Source organism: Bos taurus, chromosome 4 (genome assembly GCF_002263795.3).
Source record: "Bos taurus isolate L1 Dominette 01449 registration number 42190680 breed Hereford chromosome 4, ARS-UCD2.0, whole genome shotgun sequence".
Lineage (NCBI taxonomy): Eukaryota > Metazoa > Chordata > Mammalia > Artiodactyla > Bovidae > Bos > Bos taurus.
The window spans coordinates 80,837,899-80,865,235 of NC_037331.1; the positions used below are offsets into that span (position 1 = coordinate 80,837,899).

Here is a 27,337-nt window from a genome sequence, read left to right on the forward strand (position 1 = left end):
GCCAAGCTCAGTTGTACTGAATACAAATTAAAATAATCACTGGCATCACTGTGTAGATTAAACAGGAGTAATAATCGTAAAGTTTGAGATCTGAAGCAGGGAATCAAGCTGGAAATTACTGCAATTCTTCATGAAAAAGATCAGGGACCAAACTAAGTCAACAGCAGTAGGAATAAAATGACAGAACAAATAGTCACAGAGTTAAAACACAGAACCAATCAGACTTAGTACATGTTTGGACAGAAGTTTAAGCTTCTGGGTTTGGGTTAGTACTTCAATTAAGATAAAATAAAGGGAAAGAGAAGTTTGAGGAATTGTTTGCTTATTCAGTTTAAGTAATATATTCAATCAAGAGTTGAATATGCAAACCTAAAACCCAAAGGAAAAAGAACTGGGTGGAAGATACAAATTTGACACCCAAACATTATATATGGTAGTGGAAACCATGGTAGGTTTGAGACATTATCTGGGAAGAACATATCGAACACTAATAGAAACATAATGTGAGCAAATAAAAATTACATATGTAATTTTCAAAATTTTATTAGCCACACTAAAGAAATAAAAGGAAATCAGTATAATTAACTTTAATAATGTATTTCATTTAACTGAATATATCTGAAATACTATCATTTCCAAATGCAATCCATTTTTTAAATTACTAATGAGAAATTTTACAAGGTTTTGTTGATATGTCTTTGAAATGTACTTTTTACACTTAATAGCACATCTCAATTCAAACTCACCACATTTCAAATGCTTAACAGTCCCATGTGGCTGATGACTGCAGTATTAGAGAGTATAAAAGAGTGAAAAGAATAGATGAGGCCAAAGTACAGAATTCTGGGTGCAATCATTTCAAAAGGAGGCTGAGGAAGAGGAGGCCATGAAGAAAATTGAGGAGAGAACAGACATGTGGGAGGAAAACTAGGAAAGATTGATATCATGGGAGACAAGGAGGAAAAAGAACATTAAGGAGGGGTAGGTAGCCAACACCTGTCTTCTGTCACTAAAGTGAAATAAGAAAAGTGAAGTAAGTCAGACGCAGGAAGACAAATAAATGATATTGCTTACATGTGGAATCTGAAAGAAGACTCACAGATTTAGAGAATGAATTTATGGTTACCAGCAGGGAGGAGAGGGAGAATAGACTGGGAGCTTGGGATTGACATGTACACACTACTATATTTAAAATAGATAACTGGGACTGTCCTTGTGATCCAGTGGTTGGGACTTTGCCTTCCAATTCAGGGGTTGCATTGTAACACTGCTTATTTAACTAATATGCAGAGTACATCATGAGAAACGCTGGGCTGGATAAAGCACAAGCTGGAATCAAGACTGCCACGAGAAAATATCAATAACCTCAGATATGCAGATGACACCACCCTTATGGCAGAAAGTGAAGAAGAACTAAAGAGCCTCTTGATGAAAGTGAAAGAGGAGAGTGAAAAAGTTGGCTTAAAGCTCAACATTCAGAAAATCAAGATCATGGCATCTGATCCCATCACTTCATGAGAAATAGATGGGAAAACCGTGGAAACAGTGGCAGACTTTATTCTTTTGGGCTCCAAAATCACTGCAGATGGTGATTGCAGTCATGAAATTAAAATATGCTTACTCCTTGGAAGAAAAGTTATGATCAACATAGGCAGCATATTAAAAAGCAGAGACATTACTTTGTCAACAAAGGTCTGTATAGTCAAGGCTATAGTTTTTCCATTAGTCATGTATGGATGTGAGAGTTGGACTATAAGGAAAGCTGAGCACCAAAGAATTGATGGTTTTGAACTGTGGTGTTGGAGAAGACTCTTGAGAGTCCCTTGGGCTGCAAGGAGATCCAACCAGTCCATCCTAAAGGAGATCAGTCCTGGGTGCTCATTGGAAGGACTGATGTTGAAGCTGAAACTCCAATACTTTGGCCACCTCATGCAAAGAGTTGACTCATTTGAAAAGACCCTGATGCTGGCAAAGACTGAAGGTGGGAGAAGGGGATGACAGAGGATGAAATGATTGGATGGCATCACCAACTCAATGGACAGGAGTTTGAATAAACTCCAGGTGTTGGTAATAGACAGGGAGGCCTGGCGTGCTGCAGTCCATGGGGTCACAAAGAGTCGGACACGACTGAGCAACTGAACTGAACTGAACTCAGGGGGTGCAGGTTCAATCCCTGGTTGGGAAGCTGGGATCCCACAAGCCTCATAGCCAAAAAAACAAAACATAAAACACAGGCAATGTTGCAGCAAATTCAATAGAGACTTTTAAAATGGTCCACATCAAAAAACAAAAAATCTTTTAAAAAATAAATTAAATATAATAGACAGGGACTTCCCTGATGGTCGAGTGGCTAAGACTCCACACTCCCAGTGCAGGGGGCCCAGGTTTGATTCCTGGGCAAGGAACTAGATCCCACATGCTGCAACTAAGTCTTCACATGCTGCAACTAAGACCCAGTACAACCAGATAAATAAATAAATAGTTAAATATTCTTTAAAAATAGATAACCAAGAAAAACTAACTGTAAATTCATATTATATATATATATATATATATATATACACACACACACACACACACACACACACATATATGCATGCTGTGCCACTTCAGTTGTGTCCAACTCTTTATGACCCTATGTACTGTAGCCTGCCAGGCTCCTCTGTCCATGGGATTCACCAGGCAAGAATACTGGAGGGGGTTGCCATGCCTTCCCACAGGGGATCTTCCCGACCCAGGGATTGAACCAACACTCTTATGTCTCCCGCACTGGCAGGCAGGTTCTTTACCACTACTGCCATGTGGGAAGACTCTCTCTATATATAGATAGATAGATAGATATACACATACACAAAAAAATAAAAGTATCCACTGTAGTTTTGAGTTAAGAGGTCACTGGAGAAGGGGAACCCTCTTATACTATTGGTGGGAATGCATACTAGGACAGCCACTATGGAGAACAGTGTGGAGATTTCTTAAAAAAAACTGAAAATCAAACTGCCATATGACCTAGCAATCACACTGCTGGGCATTCACACCAAGGAAACCAGACATGAAACAGACATGTGTATCCCATGTACCCCAAACAACGCAGCACTGTTTACAATAGCTAGGACATGGAAGCAACCTAGGTGTCTATCAGCAGAAGAATGGATTAGAAAGTTGTGGTACATATATACAATGGAATATTATTCGCCTATTAAAAAGAACGCATTTGAATCAGTTCTAATGAGGTGGATGAAACTGGAGCCTATTATACAAAGTGAAGTAAGTCAGAAAGAAAAACACCAATACAGTATATTAACACATATATATGGAATTTAGAAAGATGGAGATGACGACCCTACATGTGACACAGCAAAAGAGACACAGATATAAAGAACAGACTTTTGGACTCTGTGGGAGAAGGTGAGGGTGGGATGATTTGAGAGAATAGCATTGAAACATGTATATTACCATATGTGAAATAGATGGCCAATGAAAGTTTGATGCATGAAGCGGGGCACTCAAAGCTGGTGCACTGGGAATACCCAGAGGGATGGGGTAGGGAGGGAGGTAGGAGGGGGGTTCAGGATGGGGGACACATGTACACCTGTGGCTGATTCATGTCAATGTATGGCAAAAGCCACAACAATATTATAAAGTAATTAGCCTCCAATTAAAATAAATCAATTAATTTTTTTAAAAAAAGAGGTCACTGGTAATCTTCCCAAGTACAATTTCATTGGTGAGGTGCCTATGGAGGCCAGAATTCAACAGATTGAGGAAAGAAACAGAAATAGTATCTCTCGTTACTTAAACGAGTGATTCTGAAACGAAGTGGATCATCAGAACCACTCAGAAGGCTTTCTAAGAATACAAATATACAAGTAACACCACCTCAGGTTTCTGTTTCATTAGGTCTAAGACATGGGAATATATGTATTAGAGTTCTCCAAGCAATTCTAAAGATTTCAAGTATACAGAAAAATAAGAATCAGTAGACCCAAATCTGAAAATCCTTAATTCAATCAGGCTGTGTAAATCTTGTAGAATTGCATCTCATAGAACTGTAATGAAAAGTTTCTCAACATTTCTTACCCCTCAGGACAGGAATTATGACCTACTAGCATAAATATAAGCTTTATTACAAGTTCAAAGTTCTTTTCCAGTGACTATGACTGTAGGCCATAGACTGTAGTATTTATTATTTTTGCACTTGCTTATCCTCAATATATGGGTTTCCCTGGTGGCTCAGATGGAAAAGAATCTGCCTGCAATGCAGGAGATGTGGATTCAATCCCTGAGTCAGGAAGATCCTCTGGAGAGGGGAAAGGCTACCCACTTTAGTATTCTTGCCTGGAAAATTCCATGGACAGAGTAGTCTGGAGGGCTACAGTCCATGGGTTTGCAAAGAGTTGGACACGACTGAGCAACTAACACTTTTCACTTTCAAATTCTCAATATATAAAAAGAATGTCTAAAGATGACTAAAAGTACATTTGACTCTACTTAAAGGTATTCTTTTACACAGACTTATTAATCCTTGTAATATTTCAGAGCTCTTCATGCTTAATGTTCAGATGTCTTCTCTTTGACTATGCAGTTAAAGACAGAAATTAAACTTTTTTTTTTCTCAAAAGTCAATGTGGAAACTATTCTTCAGTTACAACTAAACAGGGTTATGGTTCTACACTGCCAGTCCAGGGGGTAACATGAGTGAGAAGAAGGTGCTTCAGAACAAAAACTGACTGAGCTAAGCTTATTTTCCTTTATTTCCTCAAAGCTGCATGTTGCCATTTAGGGATCTCTTTATGTTCCTCCTTTATAGGCAGTTCAGTTCAGTTCAGTTGCTCAGTCATTTCCGACTCTTTGTGACCCCATGGACTGCAGCACTCCAGGCCTCCCTGTCCATCACCAACTCCAAGAGATTACTCAACCTCATGTCCATTGAGCCAGTGATGTCATCCAACCATCTCATCCTCTGTTGTCACCTTCTCCTCCCTCCCTCAATCCTTCCCAGCATCAGACTCTTCTCAAATCGGTCAGTTCTTCACATCAGGTGGCCAAAATACTGGAGTTTCAGCTTCAACATCAATCCTTCCAATGAACACTCAGGACTGATTCCTTTCGAATGGTATGGTTGAATGTCCTTGCAGTCCAAGGGACTCTCAAGAGTCTTCTCCAACACCTCAGTTCAAAAGCATCAATTCTTCAGTACTCAGCATTCTTTACAGTCCAACTCTCACATCCATCCATGACCACTGGAAACACCATAGCTGTGACTAAATGGACATTTGTTGCCAAAGTAATGTCTCTGCTTTTTAATATGCTGTCTAGGTTGGTCATAATTATTCTTCCAAGGAGCAAGCGTCTTTTACTTTCATGGCTGCAGTCACCATCTGCAGTGATTTTGGAGCCCAAAAAAATAGTGTCTCACTGTTTCTATTGTTTCCCCATCTATTTCCCATGAAGTGATAAGACCAGATGCCACACTCTTAGTTTTTTGAATGTTGAGTTTTAAGCCATCTTTTTCACTCTCCTCTTTCACTTTCATCAAGAGGCTTTTTAGTTCTTCACTTTCTGCCATAAGGGTGGTGTCATCTGCATATCTGAGGTTATTGATATTTCTCATGGCAATCTTGATCCCAGCTTGTGCTTCCTCCAGCCCTGCATTTCTTATGATGTACTCTGCATATAAATTAAATAACCAGGGTTACAATATACAGCCTTGACACACTCCATTTCCGATTTGGAAACATTCTGTTGTTCCATGTCCAACTCTAACTGTTTCTTCCTGACCTGTATACAAATTTCTCAGGAGGCAGGTCAAGTGGTCTGGTATTTCCTGTTTCTTGAAGAATTTTCCACAGTCTCTTGTGATCCACACAGTCAAAGGCTTTGGCATAGTCAATAAAGCAGAAGTAGATGTTTTTCTGGAACTCTCTTGCTTTTTCGATGATCCAATGGATGTTGGCACTTTGACCTCTGGTTCCTCTGCCTTTTCTAAAACCAGCTTGGACATCTGGAAGTTCACGGTTCACATACTATTGAAGCTTGGCTTGGAGAATTTTGAGCATTACTTTACTAGCGTGTGAGATGAGTGTAATTGTGCAGTAGTTTGAACATTCTTTGGCATTGCCTTTCTTTGGGATTGGAATGAAAACTGACCTTTTCCAGTCCTGTGGCCACTGCTGAGCTTTCCAAATTTGCTGGCATATTGAGTGCAGCACTTTCACAGCATCATCTTTCAGGATTTGAAATAGCTCAACTGGAATTCCATCACCTCCACTAGCTTTGTTCGTAGTGATGTTTCCTAAGGCCCACTTGACTTCGCATTCCATGATGTCTGGCTCTAAGTGAGTGATCAGATCATCATGATTATCTGGGTCGTGAAGATCTTTTTTGTACGGTTCTTCTGTGTATTCTTGCCACCTCTTCTTAATATCTTCTGCTTCTGTTAGGTCCATACTATCTCTGCCCTTTATCGAGCCCATCTTTGCATGAAATGTTCCTTGGTATCTCTAATTTTCTTGAAGAGATCTCTAGTCTTTCCTATTCTATTGTTTTCCTCTATTTCTTTGCATTGATCACTGAGGAAGGCTTTCTTATCTCTCCTTGCTATTCTTTGGAACTCTGCATTCAGATGCTTCTATCTTTCCTTTTCTCTTTTGCCTTTCACTTCTCTTCTTTTCACAGCTATTTGTAAGGCCTCTGCAGACAACCACTTTGCCTTTTTGCATTTCTTTTTCTTGGGGATGGTCTTGATCCCTGCCTCCTGTACAATGTCATGAACCTCCATCCATAGTTCTTCAGGCACTCAGTCTATCAGATCTAATCCCTTGACTCTATTTCTCACTTCCACTGTATAATGGTAAGGGATTTGATTTAGGTCATACCTGAATGGTCTAGCGGTTTTCCCTACTTTCTTTAAGTCTGAATTTGGCAAAAAGAAGTTCATGATCTGAGCCACAGTCAGCTCATAGTCACTTTACCCTAATTTTACTTAGATAAAAAATGCTTGAGTGCAGAGTATTCACTGTGATTTGTCATGCAGTCCAATCTCCTAGGAAAGATACTAACTCAGAATTTAAGCTCCCAATAACTTGCCATCAAAATTCTCTATAATACAAATAGTCATTCAAGACACTTTGCATCTTTCTTTTTACTATGTAAATATTACAGTATGAATCAAACACTATATCCTTGACTACCCAATCTTTCCTACAAAAGAACTTTAGAAAAAGAAAGAAAAAAATTCTACTGTATTAGTTTCCAAAGTAAACAGTACATAAAGACCCCAAAAGCTGAAAAATTCTCAAAGGATCATTTGGTCCAACTTCCTGCCTTTAGGCAGGAAAATTACTAAGTCATCCAGGAAGATGCTTATCCCTCTCTCCTTAAAAATCTCCAGAGGAAACAGAGCAGTTGTTGAGTATCTGATACATGCCAGGCATGCACCAGACAGGGAAAAGGAGGTAGCATTATTTCCCAGGTGTTTGCCTACATATTATCTCATTGAATCTGAGTACGTTTTCCAGGATGTGTGTTAGTACTCTCATTTTTACAAATGAAAAAAACTAGGCTCAGAAGTGTTAAATGGAACTAGGATTTCAAGCCAGGACAAGATCTTTCCATTCCACCATGCTAATAGAAACTGCATAACCAATTTCCTTACACATGACAATGTTCAATACCCTAATGGTCATAAAGCTCTTCATTCAGCTAACTAAAATGTCTTCTCTGATATGAGCTCATTTTCTCTTATTCCTTGTTCTGTAAATAATAATTATTCCACATCCTCCAAAATATCAATAGCTGAAAACAGTACTCAAATCATTTATTTGCCTTATCTATGGCAAACAAATCCAGTTCTCCACACATTCTCCCTGAAGAATTATTTTTCACTCCTGAGATAATTTTGGCCATTCTTTTTAGGATTTTCTCTGATTATAAAACTTTTTCAAAGCATGATGACTCAAAATGAACACAATGCTCTCAAAAGTAACCACTTACAAAGATTTAAAAATCTTTCTTAAGATTCAGAAAGCAAAAACATTAGGAAGAAACTTGTTTTATATGCTTTTTAATCATGTCAAGTAGAGGGGTTTTCCAAGTATTTTCACCACATTTTTCCAGTCACAACCCAAAAGTTCTCTATTCATATTTTTTGAGTATGAGGCTTGTATGAAGTGCTCTACTCGATAGAAAAGACTCCTTTTTCATTCAAGTATATCCCTTCAGTTCAGTTCAGTCGCTCAGTCGTGTCCGACTCTTTGTGACCCCATGAACCGCAGCACACCAGGCCTCCCTGTCCATCACCAACTCCCAGAGTTTACTCAAACTCATGTCCGTTGAGTCGGTAATGCCATCTAACCATCTCATCCTCTGTCGTCCCCTTCTCCTCCTGCCTTTAATCTTTCCCAACACCAGGGTCTTTTCAAATGAGTCAGCTCTTTACATCAGGTGGCCAAAGTACTGGAGTTTCAGCTTCAACATCAGTCCTTCCAATGAACACCCAGGACTGATCTCCTTTAGGATGGACTGGTTGGATCTCCTTGCAGTCCAAGGGACTCTCAAGAGTCTTCTCCAACACCACAGTTCAAAAGCATCAATTCTTCGGTGCTCAGCTTCCTTTATAATCCAACTCTCACATCCATATGTGGCCACTGGAAAAACCATAGCCTTGACTAGATGGACTTTTGTTGACAAAGTAATGTCTCTGCTTTTTAATATGCTATCTAGCTTGGTCATAAGTTTCCTTCCAAGGAGTAAGCGTCTTTTAATTTCATGGCTGCAATCACCATCTGCAGTGATTTTGGAGCCCCCAAAAATAAAGTCTGACACTGTTTCCACGGTTTCCCCATCTATTTCCCATGGAGTGATGGGACCAGATGCCATGATGCCATGATCTTAGTTTTCTGAATGTTGAGCTTTAAGCCAACTTTTTCACTCTCCACTTTCACTTTCATCAAGAGGCTCTTTAGTTCTTCTTCACTTTCTGCCATAAGGGTGGTGTCATCTGCATATCTGAGGTTATTGATATTTCTCCTGGCAATCTTGATTCCAGCTTGTGCCTCATCCAGCCCAGCATTTCTCATGATGTACTCTGCATATAAGTTAAATAAGCAGGGTGACAATATCCCTTAAAGGACTCCAACCAGAATGCCATGGTTGTTGCTACACGTATCAACCTCTTACTATCAAACTGAAGTTGAATCTTTAAAGATTCCAAATTCATATATAACAAATAATCAATAAGCACCAACTCTGTAGTGATCTGTGTTATACCCTAGGAATACAAAAACATATCAATAAGCAGCAACCAAACCAAATCAAACCAAAAGAATAAATCAGTAAGTACCAAGTCTGTATTATCTGTGTTATACTCCAGGGATACAAAAGTAAGCATCTCAAAGACACTCTCCCTGAATTAAGGCACTTACATTCTAAAGTCAGACAGACAGACAGATATACAATTAGCAACAGAATGAAAATTACATAGGACCATCAAGAAAGAGGCTAAGAGTAAGTATCTTCCAGCTGAGAAAATCTGAAAGAAGCAAATATGCATGGACAATATTTCAAAACAATGATCCCAATCTGTACTCCCTTTCTGTGTTGGTATTCACACATACATAAATGTCCTTTTTGTCCTACAACATTTAAATAAACTGTTTATATTTACTTTTCTCTTTCTAGTTTTTTAAAAATAAAGTTTTTTTTTCACATTTCTCTGGAATGTTTCCAATTTGTTGACATTTCTATGGCATCTTTGGTGCTTATAAACCAACTCAGTATTATAGTTCCAAGCATACCAGTGCTATATATAGATGAGCTATAATAATCTTGCTCTGCCATGTGAAACAAGAAGGGTCCCAGTTCAACACGATACTGACAATATCAAGAGAATTGACAAAAAGAAACAAGTTGATTAAATAAAATGTTAAACAAAAATAATTTACTCCTATTTTGATTGCATTTACTGGACAGTTTTAAAAGATAGGAATAATAACAGCCTCTATAACAAGGACTATTGACCATTAAGAATCCTCACTCCCAACCAGACATAAGTGCTGAGCTTCCTCACCCTGATAAAGGGAAGACACCTGCCTCCTCATTCCTTAGTCCCTGTAATCCCAACAAGAAATTTTCTAGATGAGAAAATCTTCTCAGACTGTCATGATCAAAAGAAAACATCAGAGGAAAATGAGACTGCAAAAAAGAAAAAATGCACAAACCTATAGATTGTAAACAGATAATTCAGCCTGGTATTTTTTAACTGTTTCATGGAGTCAAGCAAAAATAAATTGCTTCTTACCTAATCCTCCCTCTATTGTTCTTTTCAATTTGTAAATGAATTCAAACTGAAGGACATGTCTATTGCTATTCTGTTTCAGACTTTAAAGTAACAGTTGATTTTTATCATATGAAAGCTCATCAATCACTAAACATAAATGTGTTAAATTTCTGAAGAACTTTCTAGAAAAAAAGAGAAGATAAATTTTTCCAGGTCATCTGAATTACAAAAACACAGACAGAGATAGAGAATAAAACTGACATCTTAAATAATATGAGATTACATGACCCCTTACAGAATAAAGAAATTTTTAGCAAACATTAGATAATTCAGAATAAGATATAATACTTCTAAAATGAATGCTTTCTCTAAAAGAAAAAAAATTTTTTTTAATAGGGGAGGTTTCGCCTCTCACAAGAAATAGGTTATTTCTTGAAAAATTGGTATTGTTAGTATGGGGGCAGAAAGACATGTGTGTGAAATCTCTTACTAGAACACTGCTTTAGAAAAAAAAAGTTTTAGAGAAATTTGAGGATTTTTGCATTCTTATATAAATTTCACAGAGAAATTTCTTTCTCTGGGTTTCCTTCCATTTGGGGGCCAAATGTGAGAAAAGCAAAGTAGAATTACACTGTGATATAAGTTCTATGGAATAATAGCTGAACATTCAAATAAGCTTCAATAATAACTATCAGCAGTATTAATATCAGTCACTGGAATTGAGTTTCTTTTCCATTTTGGAAAACTGGTACATTTTTGGAAAATAGGCAGTATTAATAAAGTTAAATATACACCTAACCTGTAACCCATCTGTTCCACTATGAGGTATATATACCCAAGGGAAATAAGTGTGTATTCAAAATAGACAAAAACTGGAAACAGCTCAAATATTCATTTTCAGAACAATGGATACACTGTGGTATAGTCATACAACAGAATGTTACACCATCACTGATACACACAACAATCTAACGAACCTCAAAAAATCTGTGTTGGACAAGATAAGCCAGACACTAAAACGCATATACTACAGGATTCTATCTGCACAAGTCCAAAATCGGTACAACTAGTCTACACCAGTAGAAGTCAAAATAGTGTTTACCTCTAGGAGGAGGTGGTGTTGTTTGGGAAGAGGTATGAGGGAACTCTCTGGAGTGATAGAAATATGCTGTATCTTGAACTGGGTGGTATTTATCCTGGTGTATATATTTGTAAAACATCACTGAACCATACCTTTAAGATTTTTCATTTTGTTATATGTAAGGTATACTTCACTTTTTATGAGATTTAAAAACCATTAAAGATGGGCTACTACTTGGCCACAAAAAGAATGAAAAGCCATTTGCAGCAATATGGATGGACCCAGAGATTATTGTATTAAGACAGAGGAAGACAAATGTCATATGATATCACCTATATATGGAATCTTAAAAAAAATGATACAAATGAACTTATTTACAAAACAGAAATAGACTCAAAGACATAGAAAACAAACTTATGGTTATGAAAGAAGATAACTGGGGGAAGCTAAATTAGGAGATTGGAATAAACATACACACACTAATATATATATAATAGGTAAACAAGTTACTATTATAGTACAGGGAACTATATTCAATATCTTGTAATAACCTATAATGGAAAAGAATCCAAAAAATTATATATATATATATACAGCTCAGACAGTAAAGAATTCACCTGCAAGGCAGGAGACCCAGGTCCAATCCCTGGGTTGGGAAGATCCCCTGGAGAAGGAAATAGCAACCCATTCCAGTAGTCTTGCCTGGAGAATTTCATGGCAGAGAACCCTGGTGGGCTACAATCCATGGGGTCAAAAAGAGTCGGACATGACTGAGTGACTAACACTTTCTTTCATTTGTCACTTTACTATACAGCTGAAATTAACACAACATTGTAAATTAACTATACTTCAATTTTTAAAATGGTAAAATTTTAAACGACTGAGCAAGTGCTTTTACACCTAGAGAGTATTATTCTAAATGAAAAAAGTCAGATAGAGAAAGACAAATACTGTAGGACTTCACTCAATTGTGAAAACTAAAAAACAAAACAAATGAAGGAACATAGTTAAACAGAAACAAGAGTTATAAGGAACAAACAAGTTGATTGCCAGAGAGAAGGAGGCTGGGTAGAGGAGAGAAATAGATGAGGAAGATTAAGAGGTACAAACTTCGAGTTACAAAATAAATGAGTCATAGGTATGAAGTGTACCATGTGGGGAATATAGTTAATAATTATATAATACTGCTGTTTTGTAACAGATAACAACTAGATTTAACAAGGGGATCATTTTGAAATGTATACAAATACTGATTCTTTATGGTGCGCCCCAGAAACTAACATAGTGTTGTAAGTCAATCATACTTCAAAAACAAAGTCATAGAAAAAGAGATCACATTGTAGACACCAGAGACAGCGGGTGTGAAGAGTGGGAGCTGGATGAAGGCAGTCTAAAGGTAGAAACTTTCAGTTATAAGATACATATGTACTAGGGATGTAACATACAACATGATAGAGATAATTAACACTGTTGTACCATATATACGAATGTTGTTAAGACAGTAAATCCTAAGAGTACTCATACCACAGGAAAAAAAAATTTTCTATTTCTTTAATGCTGTATCTGTATGAGACAATAGTTCACTAAATCTATTGTGGTCATCATTTCATCATATATTTAAGTCAAATCATTATGCTGTACACCTTAGAGTTAAACACTGCTATATGTTAATTCAGAGAAGGCAATGGCACCCCACTCCAGTACTCTTTCTTGGAGAATACCATGGACGGAGGAGCCTGGTAGGCTGCAGTCCATGGGGTCACTAAGAGTCGGACACAACTGAGGGACTTCACTTTCACTTTTTACTTTCATGCATTGGAGAAGGAAATGGCAACCCACTCCAGTGTTCTTGCCTGGAGAATCCCAGGGACGGGGGAGCCTGGTGGGCTGCCGTCTATGGGGTCGAGCAGAGTCGTACACGACTGAAGCGACTTAGCAGTAGCAGTAGCAGCAGTATGTCAATTATATCTGCAAAACCTGGGAGAAAATTTGAGAAAGTACACTATCAACTGTGTATTTTAAAAGATGGGAGACTACTGTGTTTGTTTTTGAATGGAACACCTCTGAAAGCGTGCAAAAGAAAAGTGATAGCATTGATTCTCTCCAAGGAGAAGCAGGGGAATTAAGGACAGAGGGAAGGAGATTTACATTGTAGACTCAGATACAGGGTGACAAAGACAAGTCACAGTGCTACATAATGTTCCACTTGAAAGTGAACGTGTTAGTAACACAGTCATGCCCGACTGTTTGCAACCCCATGGACTGTAGCCTGCCAGGCTCCTCTGTCCATGGAATTCTCTAGGCAACAATACTGGAGTGGGTAGACATACCTTCTCCAGGGGATCCTCCCAGCTTAATTTTATGTAATTTTCTTTCATTTTTTAACTTTTCCATGAGTATATGTCTAATCTAGTCAACCAAACTGTTACTTATAGGGTAACATTAAATTATTTCTGGTATCTAAAACAACACTACAAACAGATGGTCAATACATCTTTTTCATTGATTGATATAATTCTTGATGTTTAAATGTATCATAATATATAGGTGAATTATTACTTAGAAAATGTATTGTGTGAAAGTTACTCAGTCATGTTCGACTCTTTGTGACCCCATGGACTGCCAGGGGTCCTCTGTCCATGGAATTCTCCAGGCCAGAATACTGGAGTGGGTAGCCATTCCCTTCTCCAGGGCATCTTTCCAACCCAGGGATCAAACCCATGTCTCCTGCAGGCGGATTCTTTACCATCTAAGCCACCAGGGAACATGTACTACCTATGTCTTTAGTATTTTTACTCAGTGTGTTCACACTTTTTCCTTTTTTTTACTTTATTTAATGGCATGTTTAGTTTTCCCCAGGAGTCCATTTTCTTTGATCGAACTATCCACATTTTGGTCATCTATATACTTTAGAGGAACTTCCCAACCCATCATCATGGAGAAGAGTGTTATAAAGTCAAATAATTCTTTCACATCAGAATCAATGCATATAACAATCAGACACAACTACACCCAAGGCGTTAAGTAACATAGTTGAAAATAAACAACCATTTACAATATTCCAGAGGGAAGAAGAAACCCTCCACTATGTATATAGGTCAAAGCAAAGTCGTTGTTTTTCAGTCGCTCTGCTGCTGGTGCTGCTAAGTCGCTTCAGTCGTGTCCGACTCTGTGCGACCCCAGAGACGGCAGCCCACCAGGCTCTGCCATCCCTGGGATTCTCCAGGCAAGAACGCTGGAGTGGGTTGCCATTTCCTTCTCCAATGCATGAAAGTGAAAAGTGAAAGTGAAGTCACTCAGTCGTGTCAGACTTTAGCGACCCCATGGACTGCAGCCTACCAGGCTCCTCCGTCCATGGAATTTTCTAGGCAAAAGTACTGGAGTAGGGTGCCATTGCCTTCTCCAGTTATGTCCAACTCTTTGTGACCCCAGGGAGTATAGCACACCAGGCTCCTCTGTCCCCTTGGACATCCGCAGACTAGTCTAGTCAGCCATTCTATTTCACACAGGAATATTCCAAGGTCACACAAAAGTGCCTTTACTAAGCTTGAGTAATATAATGCATATGGAAAATGTGTTCACCACTTGATCTATTGCTTCTTGCTAATAAGACTGTTATTTCCCATGGGGCCATATTGACATTTAGCATCAAGCACATTCAACACTTCCATTTTTAAAGGCATTCACTTTCCATTGTTTCTTTCTAAAATTGACTCATGTTTAAGCCTATGGGGTCAGTGAAGAGGAAAAATTCTTTGGAATAAACGGGGGGAAATTATGACTATTCTAAAGAAAGATACTTACCTCAGGTCCTGTGATATGCATTAGACCAGAAACAGCAGAGGCAACAGCATCGTAACCAGCTCGCTGAGACAGTGGACCTGTCTGACCATACCCTAAGACAACAAGAATAGATATATATTCAGCACCACCCAGGGAGAGCAATACTATAATGTGTGCTGTGCTGTCACTTCAGTCGTGTCCAACTCTGTGCGATCCTATGGACTGTAGCCCGCCAGGGTCCTCTGTTCATGGGATTCTCCAGGCAAGAATACTGGAGTGGGTTGCAATGCCCTCCTCCAGGGGACCTTGCCAAACCAGGGATCAAACACGCATCTCTTATGTCCCCTGCATTGGCAGGCAAGTTGTTTACCACTAGCGCCACCTGGAAGTCCAATAGTATAATAGCGTGTTAAAAGCATTTGTATCCAGAAATTCTGCAGCATTTTGTTGTATTAAACCTACACCATCCTTTGAAAGTGAAAGTGAAGTCACTCAGTCATGTCTGACTCTTTGTAACCCCATGGACTATAGCCTACCAGGCTCCTCCGTCTATGGGATTTTCCAGGCAAGAATACTGGAGTGGATTGCCATTTCCTTCTCCAGATCTTCCTGACCCAGGGATTGAACCCAGGTCTCCTGCACTGTAGACAGACGCTTTACCGTCTGAGCCACCAGGGAAGTTCCTTTGAAGGAGGCAGTAAAAATTTAATTATGGTGTTACACCACAGACGTTGCAAACTTGTCACTTGTGGGCCAGATTCTCCATGTATGAATGTTTTATCTGGACTTAAGAGTGTTTTGAAAAGTTTTTACTTAGTTTCCAATGTTTAAAGATCAGGAAATAGCACATAAAATAGGCTTTACCTGAAAAAAAAAACAGAACATACGCTCAAACCTAGGCTCACATCCTCACATGGCAATAACCAATAAGCCACGTTCTTCCCTTTGCATAGGGCATAAATTCTCCAGTTTGCCCCAATTTCCACCCCTCCTTAATCCTTTATGGTTTAGTCTGATTCAGTCATCAACCAATAGGTATTTGCTGCTGCTGCTGCTAAGTCACTTCAGTCGTGTCCGACTCTGTGCAACCCCATAGACAGCAGCCCACTAGGCTCCCCCATCCCCGGGATTCTCCAGGCAAGAACACTGGAGTGGGTTGCCATTTCCTTCTCCGATGCATGATAGTAAAAAGTGAAAGTGAAGTCGCTCAGTCGTGTCCGACCCTCAGCGATTCCATGGACTGCAGCCTACCAGGCTCCTCCATCCGTGGGATTTTCCAGGCAGGAGTACTGGAGTGGGGTGCCACCGCCTTCTGCAAGAATACTAAAGTGGGTAGCCTTTCCCTTCTCCAGGGGATCTTCCCGACACAGGGATCGAACCCAGGTCTCTCACACTGCAGGCAGATTCTTTACTGTCTGAGCCACTGCTTGTAATGTGGGAGACCTGGGTTCTATCCCTGGATTAGGAAGATCCCCTGGAGGTGGGTTTCCATGCCCTGAAATTTGAACAAAAAGAGAATTAATATATCTCCTGACAGTGCTTTTTAGGATTACAAACAGAAGGGAAAGCTATCACCTTTTCTTTGCCATCAGCAAAAATTAGAAGAACAGAAACATGTTTTATCCTGCTCTCCTCCGTCCTAGGCTTACCGTTGGATAATATGAGGAGCTACATGAATCTGTCTCCAAATTCCATATATTTTGCTTGCTCCTCCAGCAACCTGGAACACCCTCCCTCTATTTCATTCTATATATCTACATACCTCACATCCTCCAACCCTAAACTGGAATGTGTCCTTACCAGAGAGGTCTTCTCTGGAGAACTTTTATGAGAGATCACTCTTACTTCTCACTCTTAATCCCCCTTTCATGATTGTATTTGACTTTATACCTCTCATCACCACAAGATACATAATAAAGTTTATTTATTTTCTGTATCCTCCCTACTCAAAGGTAAGCTCAAGAGATTTTTTTTTTCAATTTAATTCACTGCAGTATTGCCAACATCTAGAATAGAATTCAGTAATGGTTACCAAATGAATAAATGAATGAATATTGGTTACAAAAAAAAGTTATCTTTTAAGAAAGAAACAAATTAATTACTACAGAAACTAAAGAGGCTTTTTCCTCTGTTTTGTTTTGGACTAAAATGATGACGTAGAAGGCATTTTCCTCCTTCCGTGCACAGAGTGGATGTACAGCTCCACACAGAGCACTTCCCTCTGAGAGGAATTTGGGAATTGAGAAACTAGAGAAATCGACTAGAATGACTCCTACACATTGGGTAACACAGAAAAGATCCATAAAGGCTGAGACAGTCTCACCATTAACCTTGGTCCAGGCGCAGCACCATACGATTAGGCGGAAACTCCAAACTCCCAGCGTCTCCCTAAGGAACAAACAGTACAGGCGGCACAGCCAAGTGTCCCGGCTTTTAAGGCTCCTCCCTGAGGAACGGTCCCCTAAAACTCCTATCTCTGACAGCCAGAATTCATGAGTCCTACGGGACTATGGCAAACAAAGAAGCTAATTACAGGCTCATGAACATTAACCACAGCTATCCCCCACAGGTCTCAAGACTGGAGGAGCAGCAAAAACGGCCATCTCCCAGTCCTCCCCCAGAAAGGCTTTAACTGCATACTCTACAAGCTGCTGCCTAAGGATCCTGACACTAATTGAAATCTAAATGACCTTACCTAATTGACATCTAACTGAAACCTGAAGGAATCAGTGGGCACTTGCCCACCTTCTCTATGCAGCTCACTCCCACAATAAAATCAGGTCACCATCATCTCTCTAGAAGGAGTTTCTAGAGAGATGGGGCACATGTCTTGTGCCCCAACTTTTGCAGATACTGCCTGGGAGATGGGCCCCCATATCACCTGGTTCCGACTACCAACAGTGCCTGCAGTTAATAAGTCAAACTGGATTATGGCAAAGAAATAAGCAGATTTTTAATGGGCTCAGGAATACCCTCCCCCCAACACACACACACAGCTATCTACCCAGATTCAGTGCAAAGCAAGAAGACAAATATACCAATCTCCCAGTTTCTCCCCAGAAACTGCTTGACAGCATACATTCCCAGCTGTTGCCTGAGGGTCTGGCTTCTAATCTGCCTGTATCTAGGCCTCACAACAGTCTTTCCCTTTGGAACATTGACGGGTCTTCACATACCCTAAACTACTAAAAGGCATGAAATAAAAAGACAGTGGCTTGGATAATCACAAAGGTTTGTGAGGCAACCACGAATCCAGGCTGGGTTAATACACAGGATTTATCTCCTATGCAAGACTAATCTGCCAAGACTGAGAGAGGTGCTGTTTTAGCTAATGCATGAAAACCAATACAAGCATTCAAGGAAAATGAAGAAACATGGGAATATGTTCCAAACAAGAGAACAAGTAAAGTCTCCAAAAACCAATCTTAATGAAACAGATAAAAGTCATTTATCTCACAAAGAGTTCAACATAATGCTCAGAAGGATGCTCACAGAGGTCAGGAAAGCAGTGCATAAGCAAAGAAAGATTTTTCAACAGAGATTAATGATATTATAAAGTACCAAACAGATAGTATAGAGATAAAGAATAAAATAACTATACTGAAAAATTCGATAGAAAGGACCAACAGCAGACCAGATCAAATGATAATATCAGTGAATTAGGAGACAGAGCAGTGGAATACAACCAAGCAATGAAGCAAAAAGAAAAAAAAAAAAAAGACTAAAAAAGAAGTGAAGATAGCTTAAGAGATTTATAAGGCACTGAAAATGGGTCAATATACACATTATAAAAATCCTAGAAGGGGAGTCAGTTCAGTCATGCAGTCATGTCTGACTCTTTTTGACCCCACAGACTGCAGCACGCCAGGCCTCCCTGTCCATCACCAACTCCCAGAGCTTGCTCAAACTCCTGTCCATCAAGTCGGTGATGCTATCCAACCATCTCATCCTCTGTCGTCCCTTAGAAGAAGAGGAGGGCTTTATTCAAAGAAAAATGTAGAAAGGGAGGGCTTTATTCAAAGAAATAATAGGAAAGATTGAGGGTAAGACGAGAAGGCGGAGACAGAGGATGAGATGGTTGGATGGCATCACTGACTCAATGGACATGAGTTTGAGCAAACTGTGGGAGATAGTGAAGGACACGGAAGCCTGGGTGCTGCAGTTCATGGGGTCACAAAGAGTCGGACACGACTTAGCAACTCAGCAACAATGACTGAACACTTCCCTAACCTTTGCGGGGGGTGGGGGGGGGCACAAAACATCCAAATCTAGGCAGTCCAGGGAGTACCAAGTATAACTAAATTGTCAAAAGTTGAAGACAAAGAACCATAAAAACAGCAACAGAAAAGCAACCTGGTACTTACAAGGGAACCCTCATAAGATTATCAGTGGATTCTACCTTGCAGGTCAGAAGGCAGTGGGATGAGATATTCAAAGTACTGAAAGAAAAAAAAAGATTGCCAAACAAGAATACTCAATAAAAGTCCTTCAGACATGAAGAGAGATAAAGAATTTCCAGATAAATAAAAGCTGAAGGAATTTATCACCACTAGACTGTTCTTACAAGGTATGTTAAAGGGATTTCTTCAGTTTGAAACAAAAGGATGCTAAGTAGCAACATTAAAACATGAAAGTGTAAAACTCACTGATAAAAGTAAATATATGGTTAAATTCAGAATGCTGTAATATTATAATAATGGTGAGTAAATCACTTATAACTGGTATAAAGATTAAAACTAAAAGTATTAAGCCCACCTATAACTACAAGAATTTGTTCATGATACATAAGATTTAAAAAGATGTAAATCGTGACATCAAAACATTAAATGCTGGAGAAGAGTGAAAATGTAAAACCTTTTTATACATCTGAAGTCAAGTTGCTATCAGCTTAAAATAGATTATTATAGCTTTCAGATGTTTTATGTAAGCCTCATGGTAACACAATGCAAAATTCCATTGTAGGTACACAAAAGAGTAATCTAAGCATATAACTACAGAAAATCATCAAATCACAAAGGAAGGAAACAAGAGTGAAAGAAAGGAACAAAGAAATTATAAAACAACCAGAAAACAATTAACAAAATGGTAATGGTAAGGCCATTGTTGTTGGTTAGTCGCTAAACTGTGTCTGACTCTTTTGCAACCCCATGGACTATAGCCTGCCTGGCTCCTCTGTCTCTGGTATTTCCCAGGCAAGAATACTGGAGTGGATTGCCATTTCCTTCTCCAGGGAATCTTTGCAACCCAGAGATCAAACCTGCATTTCCTGTATTGAAGGCAGATTCTTTACCTCTGAGCCACCAGGGCTTCCCAATGGAAGCTATAACTATCAAAAATTACTTTAAATGTACATGGGATAAATTTTCCAGTCAAAAAACACAGGAGTGGCTGAATGGATAAAATGAACAAAACTCAACTATATGCTGCTTACAATACAGCTTTACACAGACTGAAAGTGAAGGCATGGGAAAAGGCACTCTATGCAAATAAAAATTAGAAGAAAGTAACATATCTATAGTTATCAGCTAAGGTAGGCTTTAGGACAAAGACAAGAGAAAAAAAGGTTATTTTATAGTGACAGAGGGTCAGTCCAACAAGAGGATATAATATATGTAAATATTTATGCACCCAACATACAAGCACCTAGACATTTAAAGCAAATATTAATAGACCTGAAGGGAGAAATAGACAGCAAAGAAATGCAAAAAGATAAAATGGTTGTCTGAGGAGGCCTTACAAATAGCTGAGAAAAGAAGAGAAGCAAAAAGCAAAGGAGAAAAGGAAAGATACACCCATCTGAACGCAGAGTTCCAGAGAATAGCAAGAAGAGACAAGAAAGCTTTTTTAAGTGAACAATGCAAAGAAATAGAGGAAAACAGTACAATGGGAAAGATCAGATATCTCTTCAAGAAAATTAGAGATATCAAGGGAACTTTTCATGCAAAGATAGGCACAATAAAGGACAGAAATGGTATGGACTTAACAGAAGCAAAAGATATTAAGAAGAGGTGGAAAGAATACACAGAACTATACAAAAAAGATCTTAAAGACCCAGATAATCATGACAGTATGATCACTCACATAGAGCCAGACATCCTGGAACATGAAGTCAAGTGGGCCTTAGGAAGCATCACTACAAACAAAGCTAGTGGAGGTGATGGAATTCCAGTTGAGCTATTGAAAATCCTAAAATATGATGCTGCGAAAGTACTGCACTCAATATGCCAGCAAATTTGGAAAACTCAGCAGTGGCCACAGGACTGAAAAGTCAGTTTTCATTTCAATCCCAAAGAAAGGCAATGCCAAAGAATGTTCAAACTACTGCACAATTGCATTCATTTCACATGCTAGCAAGGTGATGCTCAAAATCCTTCAAGCTAGGCTTCAATAGTATATGAACTGAGAAATTCCAGATGTACAAGCTGGATTTAGAAAAGACAGAGAAACCAGAAATTAAATTGTCAACATCTGTTGGGTCATAGAACAAGCTAGAGAATTCCAAAAAACATCTACTGCTCCATTGACTACACTAAAGCTTTTAACTGTGTAGATCACAACAAACTGTGGAAAATTCTGAAAGAGATGGGAATACCAGACCAACTTACCTGCCTCTTGAGAAATCTGTATGCAGGTCAAGAAGCAACAATTAGAACCAGACACGGAACAACGGACTGGTTCCAAATTGGGAAAGAAGTACATCAAGGCTGTACACTGTCACCCTTCTTATTTAATTTATACGCAGAGTACATCATGAAAAACGCCAGGCTGATGAAGTACAAGCTGGAATCAAGATTGTGGGGGGAAATATCCACAACATCAGACATGCGGATGATACCACCCTTATGACAGTAAGTGAGGAGGAACTGAAGAGCCTCTTGATGAGGGTGAAAAAGGAGAGTGAAAACCTGGCTTAAAACTCAATATTCAAAAAACGAATATCATGATATCTGGTCCCATCACTTCATGGCAAATAGATGAGGAAAAAATGGAAACAGGGACAGACTTTATTTTCTTGTGCTCCAAAATCACTGTGGACAGTGACTCCAGCCATGAAATTAAAAGACACTTGCTGCTTGGAAAAAAAGCAATGACAAACCTAGACAGCATATTAAAAAGCAGAGACATTACTTTGCCTACAAAAGTCCATCTAGTCAAAGCTGTGGTTTTTCCAGTAGTCACGTATGGAGGTGAGAGCTGGACAACAAAAAAGGCTGAGTGCCAAAGAACTGATGCCTTCAAACTGTGGTGCTGGAGAAGACGCTTGAGAGTCCCTTGGACGGCAAGGAGATCAAACAAGTAAATCCAAAAGGAAATCAGTCCCAAATATTCACTGGAAGGACTCATGCTGAAACTGAAGTTCCAATACTTTGGCCACCTGATGTGAAGAGTGACTCGTTGGAAAAGACCCGGATGCTGGGAAAGACTGAAGGCAGAAGGAGAAGGCGATGGCAGAGGACGAGATGGTGGACAGCATCACAGACTCAGTGCACATGAGTTTGAGCAAACTCTGAGAGATGGTGAACGACAGGGAAGCCTGATGTGCTGCAATCCCTGGGATCGCAGAGTTGGACATGACTGAGCCATTGAACAACAACAGTAACAGTGCGTGACGCGTGCTAAGTCGCTTCAGCCGTGTCTGACTCTTTGCAACCCCAAGGACTGTCGCCCACCAGGCTCCTCTGTCCATGGGATTCTCAAGCCAAGAATACTGGAATGGGTTGCTGTGCCCTCTTCCAGGGGATCTTCCTGACCCAGGGAGAGAACTGGTGTCTCAGGTCTCCTGCACTGGCAAGCAGGTTCTTTGCCACTAGCACCACCCGGGAAGCCCCACAGTAACAGTGGGGTACTTTACTGCACCACTTTCAACAGTAGCTTAATCATCTAAACAGAAAATACTCAACTTAAACTACATATTAAACCTAATGGAATTTACAGACATTTACATCATTTTCATCCATCAGCAGTAAAATACACATTTTTCTCAAGCACACAGGGAAATTTCTCAGAATAAATCATATGTAGGCAACAAAACAAGGCTTAAACTTTAAGAAGACAGAAGTCATATAAAACATATTTTCTGACCACAGTGACAGAAAACTAGAAATCAATTACAAGAAGAAAAATAGAAAATTCACAAATAGATATAGATTAAACCTATTACCCGGAGAAGGCAATGGCACCCCACTCCAGTACTCTTGCCTGGAAAATCCCATGGACAGAGGAGCCTGGAAGGCTGCAGTCCGTGGGGTCGCTAAGAGTCGGACAAGACTGAGAGACTTCACTTTCATGCATTGGAGAAGGAAATGGCAACCCACTCCAGTGTTCTTGCCTGGAGAATCCCAGGGACTGGGGAGCCTGGTAGGCTGCTGTCTATGGGGTCACACAGAGTCGGACACAACTGAAGCGACTCAGCAGCAGCAGCAGCAAACCTATTACCACACAATGTGTCAAAGAATAAATCAAAACATAAATCAAAAAATTCTCTGAGACAAAAAAAATAATGGAAATACAACCTACCAAAATTTTGGGATGCAGCAAACACAGTTCTAAAGGTAAAGTTCACCTGGTAAATTCCTACATAAAGAAACAAGAATGATCTCAAAGAGAAACAAGAATGATCTCAAATAAACAACCTAACTTCAAACATCAAGTAACCAGAAAAACAGTATCAAATGAAGCTCTAAGTTAGAAGATGGAAGAAAATATCAACGAACAGTGAAGAAATAAATCTAAGAGGGACTAAAAGAGACAATAGAAAAGATCAGTAAAACTAAGAGCTGGTTCTTTGAAAAGATAAATAAAATTGACAAACTTTTAGACTCACCAAAAAAAATAGAGTAAGAATTCAAATAAATAAAATCAGAAAGGAGAGAGGAGATGTCACAGCTGACACCACAGAAATGCAAAGAGTCATAAGAGACTACTATGGAAAGGTGTATACCAACAAATTGGACAACCTAGGAGAAAAGGATAGATTTCTAGAAACTTCAGGACTGAATCATGAAGAAACAGAAAATCTGAATAGACCAATTACTGGTAAGGAGATGAAATCAGTAAACCAAAACCTCCCAACAAACAAATGTCCAAGACCAGAGGTTTCAATGGTGAATTCTATCTACCAAACGTTTAAAGAATTGATAGTCCAGGGCAGCTAGTTGACAGCTGTAAAGGGCATCCTAAACCAGACCTGGACACAGTGGTTTTCCAACCACCAGCATCCCCAGCATAAAGCAGGCCTCCAGGAGCAGAGAGAAGCTCCACGTAAGGCAGGAACACTCTGTGCTGGTGAACCACCTGTTCTCTCAGCAGGAAGTCAAGAGAAGGAATTGATTTCAGTCCACTCTGAGTAGGGAGTATCAGCAGCCAGGAACCCCAGTGCCTCAAATGGGACAAAAAGAAGGCTCTCATCATCAGCACAACTCTAAATGAAGTCTTCTAAATAAGGCCTGCAGGAAAACATGCTCAGAGAAACAGTTTGCTAAGTAAAAGGCACCATAATACTTGCCTTGTGATACAAATTCTCTTGTTCAGCTTACAACAAGGAGGAGGCACAAATATCCTAATTACTTTAAATTACAACTTCCAGACATTTCTATTAAAGAGAAATATAAATAGTTACTCTCACAGAAGCAGCGTGGCATAGTGAATAAGACGATGAGTTCCAGGACTGAAAAAAGTCTGGATTCCAACCAAGGCTCTGCGAAGTACTGAATCCTCAACAATTCATGTAATCCCCCTGAGTTTCAGTTTCCACAGTATTCACACTTATCTCATAGAAATATTGTGCAAGTGTACATGCTAAGTCGCTTCAGTCATATCTGACTCTCTGTGACCCCATGGACTGTAGCCCACCAGGCGCCCCTGTCCATGGGATTCTCCAGGTAAGAATACTAGAGTGGGCTGCCATGCTCTCCTCCTGGGAATCTTCCCAACTCAGGGATCGAACCCACATTTCTTACATTTCATGCATTGGCAGGCAGGTTCTTTACCACTAGCGCCCCTGGGAAGCCCCCAAAGATATAATTATGAGGGTTCAATTTGATAAAATATCAGAAGCAAAGTACATTTTACATTGATAGCTAAATGTATTTAGTTAATAAATATGCATTGATTAATATAGTAATAATATAGTAGTTTTCCCTTTCCACAAGATATTCAGAATAACAAGAACTGCCTTGAGGTATGTTGAAATGATGAGAATAATATTCTAGGCATTGCAATTATGTTGTTTAAGAACCCATTAAACTTGAAAGTTTATGTACTTGGAAACTAGCACGTGGCCATTTTAGAAAAGAAACTTGACAATAACAAAATATATTTTTGTTGTAATGAGTCAAAACTTATTCTACCTTTCACCTTATACTTGCCTTAAGTACTTAAATACTGACAACTAGTAACATCAACAAATACTTATGACAATAAATAAAAAATTTTACCACAGGAAACTGATATTATCAAAATGGCATTTTGCAAAGATTACTCTGTGGGCAATGTGAAGATTGAATTATTAATTAATAATTTAACAAAGCTGAAAAAATGGTAAGCATGGGATCCAGATAGTTCTTTTTAAATTTTATTTTTAGCTCTACAATTCCAAAAACGATCCTGATCAAATCCAAAATAAAGAGGACAAATTTAAGCATGTTACTTATATTTTATATTCAAGTACAGGAGGTAAGGAAAACTAAGGCAATTACGAAAAATCAGAGAGGAACATCTTTTCCTCTGCTGTTTACTTCCCAGAGCCCTTACTCACTTACCTTCATTTTATGGAGCAATGGCGCCATCTTGTGGCTCTTACGAACACTGACTATAAAGCAAAATGAACTTTCAGACATGAGTAAAATTGCAAGGGAAGGGAACTAGAGGGAAAAGATTTCCTTCCTATCTTTTAATGTTTGCCCTGAATACTCATTTTTCTTCTTAGTCGTGCCTTAACTTTTTGTTTCCTTCTTCTCCTTAACCAAAATAGGAGTATGTTTAAAGTCAGTATCATTCCAGCAGCTATAAAAACTCCAAAAACAGGTTGCTTACTTGAAAAAACAGAAGCAATAAAATATTCTACAATAAATAAGGGAATCCTTTAAAATGTGTACAAATGTCTAGACTTCCTTTCTTTGCCCATTTTCTGGTGTGTAAATTATTTCTGAATTAAAAGATTATACACTCGATGTATTTTATTTTTAAAAAAATATTTATTTTCTTATCTGTGCACTGAAACACTGAAAAGGCCTAGAAGCAAAGACTAACCCAGTAGCAAAGAGCATCCCTAGTATCTAGACTGTGGTCTCTAAATGCCATTTTCCACTAAAAGAAATTAAGATTCTCGGGGAAATGGTTGATTCCAAGACAGGGCAGGAAAAGTACAAAGTTCACCTATAATATCTTATTATGTTGTTGTTTAGTCACTAACTCATGTCTAACTCTTCTGAGACCACGTGGACTGTAGCCCACCTGGCTCCTCTATCCATGGGATTTCCCAGGCAAGAATACTGGAGTAGCCTACCATTTCCTCCTCCAGGGGATCTTCCCAATCCAGGGATTGAACCTGTATCTTCTGCACTGGCAGTCTGTGCCACCAGGGAAGCCCATATCTTATTATATTAGAAATCAAAGAAGTTATCGGACTACTACTCATGTCAAAAGTATGCACAAGCCAACTTAAAAAGGCCTCCACTGACCAAAGATGAGACCATTTTGAGAATCAATAAGGATAAGAGCTGCAGTGGACTGAAACGCATCAAATATGTTAAATTCTGTGAGTTCATAATGATATTTTTTTAATCATCAGTCACCCTTGGAAGATTCTAAGGCATAAATTCATTATTATGATAATTGGTAAATAGAATTTACAGCCATCCTGCCTTTACTTAGTGATCTCTATCTCAGGATAATCAAACAGTTGATGAGGGGAACATTATTTTTATGAAAGTACTCCAATCAATATACAAAGAAGGAACAGCAGGATTAGGATATCATCCTTTTGTAACTCCCAAGGGGCTTTCCCTGTGGCAAAATGGTAAAGAATCTGCCTATAGGAGACTCAAGAGACGCAGGTTCCATCCTTGGGTTGGGAAGATCCCCTGGTGTAGGAAATGGCAACCTACTCCAGTATTCTTGCCTGGGAAATTCCATGGACAGACAAGCCTGGTGGGCTACAGTCCATGGAGTCACAAAGAGTCAGACACACACAC

General features: G+C 39.2%; 1 protein-coding gene across 14 annotated transcripts in view; it reads right to left on the reverse strand.

The window, feature by feature from the left end:
- Positions 1-27,337, reverse strand: part of SUGCT (succinyl-CoA:glutarate-CoA transferase) — an 875,539-nt gene that overhangs the window by 784,468 nt on the left and 63,734 nt on the right. For all 14 annotated transcript variants that reach the window (XR_009494110.1, XR_009494109.1, XM_059885353.1 and 11 more), the window contains 1 exon segment: positions 15,165-15,256. Coding sequence is in view for 12 of the 14 variants with exons in the window: in XM_059885353.1 (XP_059741336.1) it covers positions 15,165-15,256 (92 nt within the window). In the remaining 2 variants the exon portion in view is untranslated.